Raw genomic sequence first — 17445 nt, forward strand, 5'->3', positions numbered from 1 at the left:
CAGTAGTGAGTTCAATTAAAAAGTAGTTATATAATATTATGGAGCTACATGTACAAAAACAAAATAGTACAAGTTGAAAAAGTTAAGTTGCTATTAAACAAAATTAACAGAAATAGAATGAAGACAATAAAACAGAGAATTAGATATTAAAAAAATAAAAAGAACATTGACAACAAAACAAGCAATCAAGTGTTGATGATACCGGTATTCAGAAATTTACATTACGGTATTAATAAAAACGAAGTAAAAGTAATAGATGAGGAAATTGAAATAATATTATCAAAACAAAAATTATTGAATAAATAAGATGCTGTGTATTTTTATCTAAAGTTGTTTGACATATTTTAATGATACGTATTATGTAGCTACCGTATGGTAGGTACCTACTTACTATGGAGAAGTAGAAGTGACCCTGTCCAAAAAGTTTATGTTTTATTCAACGTAAAACTTGTTGGCATATATTTTACATACTAATTCACTTTTACTAAAAAAAAGGTGCAGTAAACAATTCACTTTCAAATGCATATAGGTTTACTACGGTCACGATATAACAATATACTAAAGTGAGGTCCACGTTAAAATGGCAGTGTTGATTAGCAATGGTATTACTATCCTTGTCTATCATTCAACAAAGCGGATAGCGCTATCTCTTTCTCGCTTTGCTCTGTTGTCAGATTGTCTTTTTTAACAATGTAAAATTGATAAATAACAAAATGTTCAATATTAATTGTAAAAAATCATTATTAAAAGTATCATTTCTAGCTTAATGAAATATATAATTGATTAAGCCCACTTTAAACGTGAATTAATAGTTAATATTACATTAATAAACGTGTGTCAGCTACCGTGTATGACAATGACAAGAAAGTGATGATCGGCAACGTTGTTCTCCTATCTTTCTCTTTACTGTCATTATAACGTGGACCTCACTATAGTATAAGTGGTATAGGTAGCAGTTTTCCTCAAATTTATTGTTGTATCTAGCACTGAGCTAAATACAACACTAAATACTAATTAAATAAAAAATACTAAACAGCTAAATACTCACATATTGTGTAGTATTTAGCTCAGTGCTCTGCTACGGTGCCTACTTTTAAAAACCGCGCCTATTAGAATTCTGTACTATACCAATTACCAACCAAAGAAATGCATTATATCCAAGCTCTATAATAATGCTTTGGATAACAATAATTATTGTCAAATTATCACTAAAGAGTATTTTAGATACAATAATATTCCTCTATTTCTGAATTATTACCCCAAAATTATAAAAATCAGAAGTTATAGTTTATGAGCGTCTGCTATTGAAAAATGAACAGCTGATTGAGTGCAGTGCAGCTGATTCCTTTGACAACCTTTGAATTCGGCATCTTCAACTTTCTTCTAGAAATTCTATGGAATTTAGTTCTCTACTCTACTTTAATTTATTATATAATTTATGAATCAATTCAAAAGTTCTTTTATAAAAATTACTGGATTTGTATCATGTTTAGTTCAGGCGAGCTGTTTAGCTCATTGTGCTCTGGAATATGGAGCAGACTTTGTTGTGGTAGGTGACATTGAGGTTATTTTGCACTTGAACGTTTTTTGTAGAATATTTTGTTTTATTTATTTAATAAAGTGTATTGCAAATTATGTAAAATTCTAAAAAATCATATATACATTTCAAAAATAATGATTTCAGTTTCGAGAAATGAATAAAGAAACTAATTCACATGCAAAGACTGTGGAAAAATATTTCAATCTAATAATACTCAAATTCTGAAGAAATTCCCATTTACCTGTTAAATGTTAACAAGGTACTAATTATCAATTAGAGAATGCTAAGCAATCTGATAGCGGCTAGTGAGAAATATGGCCTCTCATTAACTGCTAAGAAGACAAAGTATATGGTCATCACTAAGCAAGGAATTTCCCAAGATCGCCTTTTTGCTGGACAGGATAATATATAATAGAACGAGTGGAAGATTATAACTATCTGGGTACTCGCGTTTGCTGCAATACAAGTCACATGCCAGAGATCAAGATACGAATTGAGAAGGCCAGGGCTGCATTTGTAAAAATGAGATCTCTTCTGTCGGCTCGTGATTTCTCTCTTGAGGTCAGGACCCGCCTCCTAAGGTAGGCGCACACAGATCGTCATCGGACGATTATATTTGATGCATTGTTTTCAATTGGAGTGCGCATACCTATCCGCATCGTATAGGTATGCGCTCTCCAATTAAAAACAATGCATCAAATCTAATCATCCGATGCGTGCCGTCCGTCCGATGACGATCTGTGTGCGCCTACCTTTATAGTGCTATGTGTTTCCTGTTCTTTTGTATGGGTTGGAAGCATGGACACTGAATAAGGAATGTGAGGCCAGACTTCAGGCGTTTGAGATGTGAACCTACCGGCGTATGCTTCGTATATCTTGGACAGATAGTCACAAATGCGGAAGTTTTCAGACGTATGGGTAAACAACTGGATATTGTGCGTGACATTAAGATCAGGAAGTTGAAATACATTGGGCACATTATGAGAGGACCCAAGTATGTAATTCAAGGTAAACTTGTTGGTAAGAGTTCAGTGGGACGTAGAAGAATGTCTTCAACTGCACGTCACAGGACCTCTTTTGAGCAGCAGTTAACGAAGTTAGAATCGCCATGATGGTAGCCAACCTCCGTAATTTATTTATTAATTTAATCATTCAGAATTACACAACTTACAGAAAAGTACCACAGGCTCACGCCCAAAACGGTTCCAATTCTAATTTATACAACAGTCCAAATGTAGCTACGTTATGTGTCACTTAACATTAATGGAGAAGGTACCTAAAGAAGAATTATTATTATCAATTAAACTGTCAAATATTTGGTCAATGGTTCTAGACAAACTCTTATCAAAGATTAGTTAATGCCTATCACACTAACAAACAATCATGTGATATGATCAAATATTTCATTTTCTTATGGGTAATTTCATTTTCTTATGTTAATAAATTTCGCTATGATAAACTGTCTAATATTCTTGGATATCGACGACATTATTAACTCCAATAAACCTATGTTCATTATTCTTCATTAGCATGCTTTCCAGCCTTTTAATCTATAACAATAATCTTTAGCAAGCTTTGCAAATTACTTCTGTAAAATTTGATTCATAGTGATAAGGTACATTTCCAGCTGAAATATAATGTTGTTAAACGGAAGATTTCACACTCAACACTATAACGGCTCCAAAAATCGTTGGGAGATGCGTAACATAATGAGATTTGATGTGAAATAATGAATAACGGATTTTTTCAATGAATCGTTGAAAAGTTATAAGGCGAAAAAAATAAAAAAATCGGAGCCGGAAGGGTTTTTCTTCAAAATGTGATACCTTAGAGAGCTCATACCTAGAAAACTATGAGAGATATGGGAAAATGTTGGAAATGAAACTTGTAGGATAATTTGTGAGGTTTAATATTATGATTGTGTTCGACAAAAATTTCCGAAAAGCGCTTATTGTTTGAGATATATTCAAAAAACAAAATATGGCACATTCAAACCACCCCCACCACCTTAGCACAGGGGGTAGGAGTGAGGACTTTTGATATGTTTACCCCCTACCCTTGAAAGAGCTACGGGGTCAAAAATTGTGTTCCAAAATTTTCCCTCTATAATCTTTCATTGACTGTACTATAGGAGTATTTAAAAGACAGTGAGTGAGCAAAAACAAGCTCAAAGAATGATGATTTATCGATTATATAAATTAAAATGTGGCTGAGCTTGATCAATATCAAATAGAATGATGATTTATGGATTATATTGATGTAAAATATGAGTGGGATTGATCAATTTCAATAATTTTTAGAACAATTTTATAAATTCCCTCAAGTTCCCATGAATTCCCTTAAATTCCCAAAATTTCTTGTCCTCGGAAATATTGCCAAATCATGAGTTCCTTCCCACTGGGAATATTCCCGATCCACATCACTAAATGTAATTACTGTAGTTTCTTTCGTTACAGTGCAGTGGACCGTCAATGGAACCTACAATACTTACAGATAATGTGATCCTATCTGAACATGTGAGCCCCAGACTACGCACCATAAAGCAAGGTGACATTGTCATAGCTAAATCACCTGTCAATCCCACGCAGTTCATCTGTAAACGGGTAACTGGCCTGCCTGGGGATAAAGTGAGATCTACATTCAACTATAATGTGGTCAGTATTTAGTGGTCAAGTTTTCTTCTTCCCAATTCTGAAATAATATAGACTAACCTGTTATTATATTGTAAATAAATCAATTGGAGAATCAAGTCAATTTACTAGTTGGCGGAAAATGAAAAGTGGATACAATGTCTTCCTATAATTTTCATTGATTTTACAACGTTAATCTCACGATAAAAACTAGAGCACCAACTCTAAAAATGAGTAAAATATTGAAATGTTTTAGATTTTCCAGATTTCTAATTGAAAAAAAATTGTGTAAATAGTCACCAAGTAATTCACTTGTAACCCTATTAAGAGCCTGCTATATTCTTCATCAACCACTTACACTTCTATACTACTTGTACTGTATAACATTAAAAAACGGGTACTGGCTGTCAAAAGTGGAAGCCACTACTGTTATTGTATGAAGGTTCTTGTTTTGCCCGCATACTATCAGTGGCGGTCAGCACTGGACTTACATAAAAGATCAAGTTGTTCATTCATCTATTCACTCACTACATACTTGCATGATTGATTAACTCGCTAGTTTAGTACCTGCATTAGTATATTCACTTGCGACTTCAATCTGACTCTATAAAATCGCAAGTAATAATTATTAATGTCTTATAAGTCTCAAGTACTCAGTCTCAATTTTTAAATGATTAATGCCTTGCACACAAAGAACTTTCAATCAGACAGAAACACAAATCAATCGCAATACAACTATAATGTAAAGTAATGACCTTACACATGACCAATCTATAGTATGTAAAGAGAACTATAGAATGGCCATGCTTTACAATAATGTAAAGTAATGACCTTACAGATGGCCAATCTATAGTATGTAAAGAGAACTATAGAATGGCCATGCTTTACAATAATGTAAAGTAATGACCTTACACATGACCAATCTATAGTATGTAAAGAGAACTATAGAATGGCCATGCTTTACAATAATGTAAAGTAATGACCTTACAGATGACCAATCTATAGTATGTAAAGAGAACTATAGAATGGCCATGCTTTACAATAATGTAAAGTAATGACCTTACAGATGGCCAATCTATAGTATGTAAAGAGAACTATAGAATGGCCATGCTTTACAATAATGTAAAGTAATGACCTTACACATGACCAATCTATAGTATGTAAAGAGAACTATAGAATGGCCATGCTTTACAATAATGTAAAGTAATTACCTTACAGATGACCAATCTATAGTATGTAAAGAGAACTATAGAATGGCCATGCTTTACATTAATTTGACTGTAATGAATAAAACGGAAATTCAATGTAATACAAATGCTGTGGTCAAGTTATATACAAAACAAATATGATATTCTATTATTCCTTTCTCAATTACAAATGATTATTCAAGAATATGCTCTAAATGACCACCCATTAAGCTTATACATGTTTTGACTCCTTTCACCATAATGGCCCATGGTAGAGCCATTCTGCTCATTAGACGACCGGAATCCACACATGATGTTACACAGCTCAAGAATAACCAACCCGCACTGCCATGTGTATACGGTACCGATTGAGTATTGGTACCGGTTGAGTATCGCTACTATCATCTTCGTGATACAAAACAAAATAATGTTCCTTTGTTAGAAAATATCGGTGCACCGAGCTTCGCTCGTTATTTATTTATTGATAAACAGAACAAAATTCTTCAAATGATTGGGGAATGACTAACAGGCACAGCCCCAAACTGTTTCTTCCCCGGATTTTGATTTATACACTATAAATATTCCAAAAAGTAGGTTATGTTCCATACACTTGAATTCAGGTCCAATTTTCAGTCCAAATATTCGAAAGCAGAAAAGTTCTAATTTAGATTGTTTACAAACCAAATTAAACAACAAAATAACACTCTCTAATCACTCAAAACTGTAAAATAATGATTAACTTTAAATATTATGATATAGCCTACCATGTCATGTCAACAAATCAAATTATTTTGATCGAGTCTATTAAAATTTCCAGATTTCTCGCGAGATACGGTAAGCTGATTGATTACACAGCTGATCTCCCACACAGGCACACGCATCTTCTGTTATCGACAGACGACGAAATTATCATCTATTTTTCCAAGGATGAATTATCCTTTTCATGTCCTTCAGCGAGTTTCCCCAGGGATGAGACCTAGTGCAATCGAATTTTTATATCATAAACCTACTATATTCCAAATTTCGAAAGATCCAAAATCGTTAGAGCCGTTTTCGAGATCCGTTGGACATAAATAACCATAAATAAATATAAATAACCAAATATAAAAATATATACAGAAATTGCTCGCTTAATATAATAGGATAAATTGCTAAAAGTCACTGTGTATTTTCTCAGGTCCCGGTGGGCCACGTGTGGTTGGAGGGAGACAACCGCGACAATTCATCAGACTCTCGAACTTTCGGACCCGTACCGGCTGCTCTGATTCGAGGCAGAGTTCTGTGTCGTGTGTGGCCAATCAGTGACATTCAAATGATGACATCTGGTCAAATAGAAAAAGTCAAATGATAATTATTAATACAAATGAATCAAATTGTGACTCCTTGAAACGGTTTTGTTATTTTATATCATAGCTGAAATAAAGTGTTTTACCTACTTCCATCGTACTGTTTATATTTCATGGGTTTGGTGCTCTAAAATGTGTTTGACAGCGATCATTTTCTTATATTTTTCGTGATGTAAAGAAGTTGATGTGGTAGATATCCTTAACGAATAAAATTACTTGAATTCACAGGCTTTGCCCATGTAAGGGAACCTTCTTCAAGTTTTGTATATGTATATTGTTTGTACTTTCTAAGAAGAAGAATAAAGATAATTTCAATTTCAATTTGCTGAAACCAGCTAGGTCTATCTGTTGAACTGAGTTTACTACAGAACCAATTATTTATTAATTGAGATTGATAATATTGGAACACATGAAACTACTTAAAAAAATTGTTGGGTACCTTAAAGTAAATAATACCATTATAAATCTTTAGTAGGCTACATTGAGGCCAGTTAGCAAAAAAACCGGTTAAATTTTAACCGTGATTAATTTCACGAGAACCAATCAGAGAAGACTTTTTTGAAAAGACGGCTTCTCTGATTGGTTCTTGTGGAATTAATCACGGTTCAAATTCAACCGGCTTGTGTGCAACCGGGCCTGAGTTTACTAGATAGATTCTGATAATTACCAATCGAAACTAGTTTCTTAGAATGATTAAAAAACGAGTGGTTGTGACGATTTTAAGTATTTCTATGAAATATTTTCGTATTCATGGTGGAAAAGAATACCATTATCAGAGATGTTATTCAATAATATTGCACCATAACTAAATAGATACAAAATGATGCTACTTTTCTTGTTACAAACTTGAGCTCTGATTCTCATGACATCATCAGCACTGAGAATCGAGTAATGTGTGAATAAGGCTATTCAACCAGACAAGGCAACATTAATTTTTTGGTATTTCATTCTGATAAAATCTGTGATGATTGTAAAAGTTTAATGATTTTATTGACGATTGTAGATGATTGATGATCGTAGATTCAGACTATTGATTGGAATCAAGAATATGAGTTCTGTTCTTTGTATGCATCTTAATATTCCTATTATGCTGATTTGACAAATATAGTGGATACTTGAAATTCAACTGAATTATTGTTCAAGAAGGTCTCAAAACTCTTGTAACTTCAAGTGTAGTCTTTCCATAGGCTATTCTTTGTCACAGTGTTACTGATACAGAGTCTATGACAAATTCCACAGTTCTATTCATCTTGGCACATTTCTTATTTGATTAACAAATAATAGTGGAATTTCAATCAACATTGGAGTTCACTGATTGAATGTTTAAAATTTTATTTCTTAATATTTTTGAAGTTTTATTTCTTAACCAAAAAATAGTAGATTTTGGAAAAACCATAAGAACAACCTTCTTAGCAAACCCAATCACAATTCATCCAACACCTCACCTTCCAACTCCGAACGAACACCAATGTAGATCTGGATTACATTTAACTTCACGTGTATATTGCTTCCAAATTTATTTAAAATTTGCTATGAGCTTTTAACATTAAAATAATTTTATCTACATCATAAAAACATACCCTATAGAGAACATAATACATTTATCTTTATGGAAGCTATCTTCTCTGTATACCCACATTCACTAGTTGTGAACAATGAGATCTGAATTAAACTAAATTGACAAAGAAGGTTCATTTGAAAAATATGTTTTTTACAAATTAATAGACTACTTGAATACATGGATATTTTTATATAGGCTAATAATTAAAACATGTATTGCATATAATATAGTACTGTTCAAACAGAACGACACAACTCACAAGCTGCTAAAAACGTCTGCAATCAATCGTTGCTGGCTTTACAATCAATAAATGGAATTTCATTTTTAATTTATTTTATTCACATAGAGTACAGTTACTTCCGAATTTACTTCTATGAAGAAGTTTTAGAATTCATAGGAAAATTTGAAAATCTTATAATTTATCCAGATGAAACACCAATCCCAGTCCATGATCTCAAATCTAACGTTCTATATATAGGTACTAAGTTTTTATATAGATCGTTGTTCAAATCAAGGATAAATCCAAATTCCATCCAAAAACTCATCTGAAATAATTTGACTATTTCCAACAAATCCATTCACATAGAGTGGTATAATTGTTTACTAAATTGCTTTACCAAATTTGTCTAAAATAATTTGGCTATTTTCGACAAAACCAACCTCGCATTCATTGGGATAATAATTTAATAGATTGCTTTACTATTCCTTCACAACAAAGAGCTCAGCTCAGACTTGAACTGTGTTATTGCTTCATATTATAGAGTGCAACTAGTTGACTGAATCTAATTACAAGTTTTCATTATGTAGGCCTAGGCCTGCCACATCCGCTGAAGTTGACAGACTGTTGTTTCGACAATGGAACGTGTTGGTATAACCCAGAACACAGTTGAAGTTGAATTCGTATTGAAATTTGGATTCAAATTCATTTCATCTGCCGTAAACTAGGCTCCTGGAGTTGTTCAAAATTCTTCAAACATATTATGAATATGATAATATCACATGTTTGTATTCTATTATGAATATAATCTAAGGGTAGGTATTACAAATATTATAAAGTGGGAGAAGTATAGTTTTAGGCCTAACCTGTTGCTCCCAATCATAATTATATGGCTTATGATTATCTGATGTATGAATATACAGAATCTCCCACGAGGCCCGCCACAAAGTAGACCCACACTAATCCACAAAAAGCAACCCACGCCGTGGGATGTTTTGTAAACCATTGCTATAGAATTATTCATAAACAATTAGCTGACAAGTGGATTATTCATTGCATGTATTATTATCATTACACAGATGTCTGGAGAAGCCTAGCAATGGTTTACTAAACATCCCACGGCGTGGGTTGCTTTTTGTGGATTAGTGTGGGTCTACTTTGCAGCGGGCCCAACAGCCGAAGACCATAAATTCGACATAGAACGCTCATAAAAAGTTCTAAAACCTCGAAAAAAGGGAAAAAATAATATATAAATCATATTGGGAATTTCTTCCTCTTTTCAACAATATCATTAGATTTTGACTGATAGTTTTCTAGTTATTGAAGTTTTTATAAAATCGAAAAATCTATAGATATCGAAAAATAAGATCGAAGAAATAAATTTTTACTGGTAATTTTTGTTGCAAATTTCATATAGAATCTATGGTGTTCATCTGTTACATCTGTCATGGGACATTCTGTATAATAATTTATCAAATAAGTAGCACATAATTAACTATATAAAAGCATAGAAAATTTATCCAGCTTAAATTTTGCATAGGATGATCATGTAAAGAGACGCATATAGATAGTTTTCGAGATAAAAACGAAAAACCAAAAATTTGACGCTTGAACTCTATTCTCACTCATTTAGTACAGTGAGTAGCATATAGTATGGTATAGCCAGTGGTCGGGACCTTATAATATGGTCACCACTCAACTATAATTCCAACAGAGCAGCTAATTCAAAAACTGTGCTCAAAACATCTTTCTCACTACCATTTTAAGCGTTATTTAATTATTGTTACCAAGTCTTTAGGTGATAATAATCTAATTTTTGCAACTTCCGAATTGGCTTAATACGTAGGCCTATAAGAAAGAGGTTGGAGTGTATTACAATCTGGGACTTCAAATAATTTATTAGAGGAGCCTATAGACTGAAGGGAATAGTTGGCATCCATCTATTCGTGAACATAGCTCGAAGGAACAAAGGAGAAAATGAAGAAAATCGGAGAGAGTTGGTCAGAAAGCAGGAAACGGCATCAGGTGTCACAGACACGTCAAAACCACTGACCCGTGCATCACAAATGAGGTCAGGATGGTTGACAACCAAAATATTATAATGATAATTCACGGACACCCCGTCGTGGAGGAAATGGAAAGAAAAAAGAGGAAGTCCAACAACGAGATGTGAAGAGAAATGTCGGTGAGAAAAGGTAGAGTAGCTAAAACGACTACCTACAAAAGATAGTCTAATAGCTGCTTCTTGCTAGCTAAAGAGAAACGGAAAGCTCTATTTAGACAAACTAGTTATTACGGAAATTTTACTATTAATTTTAGGAAGATAAGATATCAATAGGCATTTCATTATAAATAGAGACTTAACAGGCAATTTGAAGTTGGACTTCCAGAGAAGTGCGCTTGGGACGGATTTGAAACTTTTCCTCAAAGAAAACTCTCTGTTTACACTTTTCTGATACCTCGGCTGAACCTATGAATGAAGTGCATGAGTTTTCAACTTTTTCAGTTCAGTCGTTTTTTGAATTGCAAAGAAAAATGTGATCATTATTCTGTCAATTTGTTCACGGAAAGACTGAAAAGAGGTAGATTTCTTATGTATTTTATTGAAGCAGTTCAGAACACCATATTAGCTCTAGGTAATGCTCCAAGCTCTAGCTTAGTATTAAATTTCATTAGACAAATTTCTGTCAATATTATACTCCGTACAAAATTACTTCTGACTTGGTGGAATATGCGGCGCAAAGAAATGGAGGGAGATCAGCCAATTGCAGTGATGGATTGAGTCATAGGTGGAAGCACAGTTGCCAATTTAGACCTAGTTGACTCAATGCTTCCAGAGAGGAATCTTCGTAAGTTTAACACGAGCCCTTGAATACTCACTAGAAATTAGAGAACGCTGGCTGGTTCAGAACAGTAACATCGCTGTCAACTCCATTGTGGAGAATGTGACAGAGGCGAGTCTGTTGGGACTGATTGTGGATAAGGATCTCTCATGGAATGCCCATACTCACAGACTGGCGAACAGAATCAGTAGCAGTTTATTTGTTCTGCGAAACATAGTCATGTGTGTGCCCCCTGAGACAGGAAAAACGTTATATATTTCGCACTCATTTATTCACATATTGCATATGGAATTGAGCTCTGGGGTAACACGTATCTGCAGAACATAAATAAGATATTCATTCTGCAAAAGCGCGCTATTAGGTGTTTAGTGAAATTGGGGTTCAATCATCCTTGTCGAGATTATTTTAAAAGGCTGTGCATACTCTCTGTACCTTGTATTTTTATTTTTAAAACTCTATTATATGTGGTTAAGAATATGGGCAGTTTAACAACCAACGCACAGGTACATTCACACTTTACCAGAAACAGGAACAACTTCGTCGTTCAGCCTCACAGGCTAACTCTTTTTGAGAAAAAAACTAGCTACATAGGGACAAAATTTCTAAACAAGTTGCCTAGTAATATAGATTTCAAGAGCATGACTTTCAAAAAAGATCTTTATAAGTTCCTTGTTGAAAGAAGTTTTTATAGTGTAAACAAATTTTTATGTAACAATTATGTGTGATATCATATAGGCTATATCTATATTTTTATTATGTTAAATATTGAAGAGATTCTTTTGTACATGACAATGTTCAATTGTTTAGTTGTGATTCATAATGACTGTACTGTATTGAACAAATAAAAAATATTATTATTATTATTATTATTATTATTTGTATCCCTACCGCTGTATGCCTTCTCTGTGCAAAGGCTAAAATTAAACTTTCCACTGGTGATATTTTTCAAAGTTTTTCGATTAGTATACTATCAAGCTATCAAAATTAAAAAGTTTTCCCCAGGAAAACTTTTTTTTTCGATCATTACTTTTTGAGATATGAGCGCCTAAAGTTTAAATTTTAGTGCCAGAACATTTCAAGTTCGGTGACAGATAAAACCATGAGATTTTAAGGATAGATTCTTTATAGTATTGTTGATCTGATAAAACAAAGATTTTCTGAAATTTTAATTTTTGATGAAGTTATCCAATTTACCAAAAATGACCGAAAATAGCTCATCTGAAAGTTATTTTTGGTAATTTTTAGTAAATTGAATAACTTTCTCAGAAAAATTATTTTGTTTTATTAGATCAACAATACCATGAAGAATCTATCCTTTAAATCTCATGATTCTTTTTTTCACCAAACTTGAAATGTTCTGGCACAAAAATTTTAACTTTAAGCGCTCTTATCTCAAAAAGTAATGATCAAAAAAAAAATGTTTTCCTGAGAAAACTTTTTAATTTTGATAGCTTGATAGTATACAAATCGAAAAACTTTCAAAAATATCACCAATGAATGAGTGATATGAATGAAATGAATGAAATATCACCTTTGAATGCGCGTTACCTGCCGCCATATTGAATTGAATGTCCCATAAGATTAATGTTATCTTTTGGAACGTATAGCGCCTTTATCTATGAACGAAAATTCATGTACTTTACATCGTTGAAAAGAGAATAAAATTCTTCAAAGCCTGAGTTAGTTACTTTTTCAATTTTAAAACTACTATATTAGTAGTTTTTTCAACAAAAGTAATTTTGTACGAAGTATTATATAGATTCTCATAAATGCTGATAGCAGGCTAAATCCGATCTGTGCGTAACTTACTTTGAAGTTGTCTTCAAATCCGGTGCACGTCTTCACAAAGTGCACAATTGATATAGGCCTAAAGTTCAATCACTGAGCTCTCAATTTTCAAAGATTTTGGTTCGGTAGGTTTTCAGTTTTGCTTATGAGTGTTTGGATTAATGGATGAGAATGAAGAAGAGAATGGCATCTGGAGAAGAAGAGAAAGAGAAAAAGAAAATTATGAAGAAGAAGATGCAGAAGTAGATAATGAAGAAGCAGTAGAATGAAACTAGAGGAAGAAGTTGTAGAATGGAAACAATTCCATCTGACCTGGTCACATCTTGGTACTCTACCGTAAAAAATGATCTTGTTCCGACTGCTTGACAGCAAAAATTGACGCAAATCACAGAGGTAATTCAGTGGTAACCTGGTCTGTAGGCCAGTGGGCTTTTTTCTAGTTGAGTTCATCCGCTGAAGACCATATCAGCTCTCCACTCTTCGACTGTCAATCAGAAGACTGACTGTCAACGCTCGTTTGGTTCCCTTGTGTAAGGGTGACCACTATAGATTCCGCCACGAGTAACGAACGTTTTACATAATATCTTGAACAGCATTCCACTATCTTGAGGTGAAAAAGTAATAGATTTACCAGAAATAAGTTCTTAGAATAAAAAATTTGACTTACATGTACGAAAAATAATATCGTTAAGATGATTCCCATTTTCACCCCATTAAATAATGTGAAGATTCTCACTCTATTATTTACGAATAAAGCAATTTTATTTCTACGACGAATTATATTGTAAAGATGGTGTTCATTTTGACGTAGACAAATAATTTGGGAGACCGCCCTCTCTGAAGTTGGCCTAATTTTCTATATTGAATAGTTGTTGTCGATCGATCGATCTGAACAGATCGCTTTATTCTGAAACAGATCAATGTTTCTCAATCTTCCGATTTGTGATTTTATTTTGGTGAAATTTTCAAGTATTTAGTGTTAAAACCAAACCTGGTAAGAGGAATGGCGAATGCCACCAGCGATATAGCAGAAAATCGCTCAGATCTATCGTGAATAGGTACCCCAGAGAGTTGAGACTATAGTGACGTCCACGTTATAATGACAGTATTTGATCAACTTTGGTTTTGCTATCCTTGTCTATCATTCGACAAAGCCGGTAGTACTATCCTTTTCTAGGTCCACAACGATGCCAAGTATGTTTTTGACAGTGTAGAAATATAATTAATTAATGCAGAGAATCGGCATCACTATTCTCATATCTTTATCCACTGTCATTATAACGTGGACCTCACTATAGCTTCAGAGAGCATCTGCATAATTTATATTCATGAATTCATATATTCATGAATTTGTTAGCTTGAAAATGTACACCACCTCAACAAAATTTTTTCTCACATAGGTAAGTCAAATTGCTTATTCTAATTGAAGGTATATTCAGGCTATCAATTTTTTTACTTTGAAATAGTGGAGTGATGGTCAATTGTAAAACGTCCTTTTCCCGGTGCGAGTTGCATAGAGTATAACTCTATAAGTGCATCCGACTTTGCACCAGTTTTTAAATGGAATTTCTTTATAGTGATTTTGAGTCCATATAAAACTGTAAACTGAAGTACATACCTTATTCAACAATAATAATTGAACTACTGTACGTTGTATGCGAGGGGATAATCAACGATACAAGTGGTAATGATGCTGATCAAGATCTCTTAAATTTTTTTACCACACTATAATAAAAGATAAATGATTTATCATCTTAGGTGGGAAAGAGAAGAGGAATGGTAATATCACCGATTTTCCAGAAAGGGAGGCTCTTCTTTATTCCTCATTAGTATTTCTGAAAATCTTCATCCCCTAAGCAAAACGTTATGTAGCATACATAAAGAAGCGAACTTTGTTCTACTATTTGTTCAATTCATGTTAGTCAACAAAAGGTTTAATAGTTCAATAGGTCCAAATAATACAAATTCCTTACGAATTTGATATCAATTCCACCCCACTAAATATAAAACTTCGACTCTCTAGTTCTAAGAAGTGTTGCTATTCTCTACGCTAAGCTAATCTAATTCTTCACTCTAATCTCATTGAGTAACAAATTTGAGCTCTCACTTTAAATATGCTTAACTAGCCACCCAAGGTAGAACTTGCTTAAAATTTAAAGGACGCTAAATAATTCGTGGATTAATTTCATCGACAATATTGATGTAATAGGGGGGTTCTAATCAAACTTTCACAGTCTAAAAATTCTCAGGAATGAAACTTCTTCGCTAATCTGTCCTCACTTTCTATAATGAACTTTCATTTTGAAAGGTTCATGTCTGAAACTTTTAAAAAGTTAAAAGGCGCTGGAAAACGTTTTAAGAAGTGGAAGCCCGACCTAATGAAAGCATCTAATGAAGCGTCGCATCAGGCTCAAGATCTTTGAAGTGTTCTTCAATGTCTAGCTCCCCAGACGATTCAAGGAGCTCTTATCAGAATTCTCCCTTGAAGAAAGAAGGAATAGTTCTTTATTGATTAATGGTTCCTTTAAAAGAGTGGGCTGAGCTGAAAAGAGCAGAGAGTGTGAGGTATCGGCAAGAAAAACTCAAAACTAGATTTTGTTCCTGAGTTGAATATTCTGAACTTATTGAATTTCTCTCCTGAAATTCAAAAGAGTTTATCTGATTACAAGACTCAGTTTCTAAGTGTTTAATATTCTAAGCTTACTGATTTTCTATCGAATTCTTTTTCAAATTCTTGTTATTTTCAATAATGCCAGTTCACTCAATGATAGCCACTGTTTTTGTAATTTTTAATGTTCATTTTGAATATTGTTATTTTATCTCAGCGTGGTTTTGTAATATTCGTGCTTTCATTAATATTGTTCTGTTGGTCAATAATGTATTATGCATCTGATTAGGATAGGAACTCCTATTTGTATGAGCACTTGCTGGGTTTCCTTGATGGAATTCAAAACGGTTCAGCTGGCTATGGCTCTAATTATTGTGAAATGGGATGAAATGAAAGCATCTTCAGTTGGCGGAGTTAGGACTTTTTAGTCCTCTCTACCACTCAACCTTCAATTGTGACACTTTCCAAAGAAAATGGTTTGGAAAGCAGCTGAAAATTCTTGTGCAATGTTGTTCATCCAAACAAAAAATATCCTGATTTGCTATAATTATTTTAGTTATAACTTTTTGAATGACACCCTGAAACAACTGATTTTTTCGTGGTCTTTCGGAGATATTATATGAACAAACTTGTTTTTTATAGTGTGGATGAACAACAATGCTCAAGAACTTTTAGCTGCCTTCCAAACTATTTTATTTGGAAATGTATCACTATAATCATGAAAGTTACAAGGGATACACATGAGTCACAATTTCGGTCTTTATTGGGTACAAAGTGTCACAATTTCGAAGCTTGGTGAATGTATCCCTAATTCTAGAGAGAAGTACGCGCACTGTTAGTTACGTTGGTAGACTACTGTTAATCAGTTGATTATGAGGCATTCCAATTACACATTCATGAAACTTAAAAATTTGTTCTTTGCAAGTTCATGTTTGAGAGAGAAAATACAAAAGGATCAATATGTCATAAAAATGGTGAAGTACCTAATGAAATATATCTGAGACATTGACAATGAATGTGAGCTCAGACTAATCAAAGGTTACTTACTTCGGATATTCGTCGTAACTCTGAGGCCCGGTTGCACAACAGTCGGTTGAATTTTAATGGAGATCAATTCACGAGAACCAATCAGAGAAACCGTCTTATCAAAAAGGCCTTCTCTGATTGGTTCACGTAAAATTTAACCGGCTTTTGTGCAACCGGGGCCTGAAAATCGAGATCATTAGTTTCACAGATACTGAGTTTGAATCTATTAGGTAAAGTATTTTACCTCTAATTTTTATAGAATCACAATTCACTTATCATTATAACCTCAATAGTGAGGTTCACGCTATTATGACAAAGGAGAAAATATATAGGGGAACAGCGTTGCCAATTCTCTGTCTTGCTAAGACCTTTAATAGAATATAGCTGATACTGGTATATCTGATGGAATATCAACTGTTTATTCTTGATGAAAATGATAATATATATTTTATTCGTCAAGAAAATAAATATTTGTTGATGATTTAAAAATTAATTTCCATGATTGAGATTGAAAATGAAGAAACATTCCATATTTAGATGAATATTATATTGAATATTTAATCTAAATTTTGTAACAGTATTCAGACATCCAAATTACAGTAGAGTAACGTGATAATTTCAGAAACATCGAGCTTATTTCAAAATACGAGGATGAACAGAGATAACGTGAGAGGAATATCAGCTAAAAGAATAGAATTG

The 17445-nt window shown here is 33.3% G+C and overlaps 1 protein-coding gene across 1 annotated transcript; it reads left to right on the forward strand.

The window, feature by feature from the left end:
* The first annotated feature begins 1303 nt into the window (after positions 1-1303).
* On the forward strand, positions 1304-6954 carry LOC111057190 (mitochondrial inner membrane protease subunit 1). The gene is made up of 3 exons (XM_022344629.2): positions 1304-1549; positions 3997-4194; positions 6535-6954. The coding sequence occupies exons 1-3, from the start codon at positions 1439-1441 to the stop codon at positions 6703-6705; spliced, it is 480 nt and encodes a 159-aa protein (XP_022200321.2). The 5' UTR covers positions 1304-1438; the 3' UTR covers positions 6706-6954.
* The last annotated feature ends 10491 nt before the right edge of the window (positions 6955-17445 follow it).

Source organism: Nilaparvata lugens, chromosome 12 (assembly GCF_014356525.2).
Source record: "Nilaparvata lugens isolate BPH chromosome 12, ASM1435652v1, whole genome shotgun sequence".
Taxonomy (NCBI): domain Eukaryota; kingdom Metazoa; phylum Arthropoda; class Insecta; order Hemiptera; family Delphacidae; genus Nilaparvata; species Nilaparvata lugens.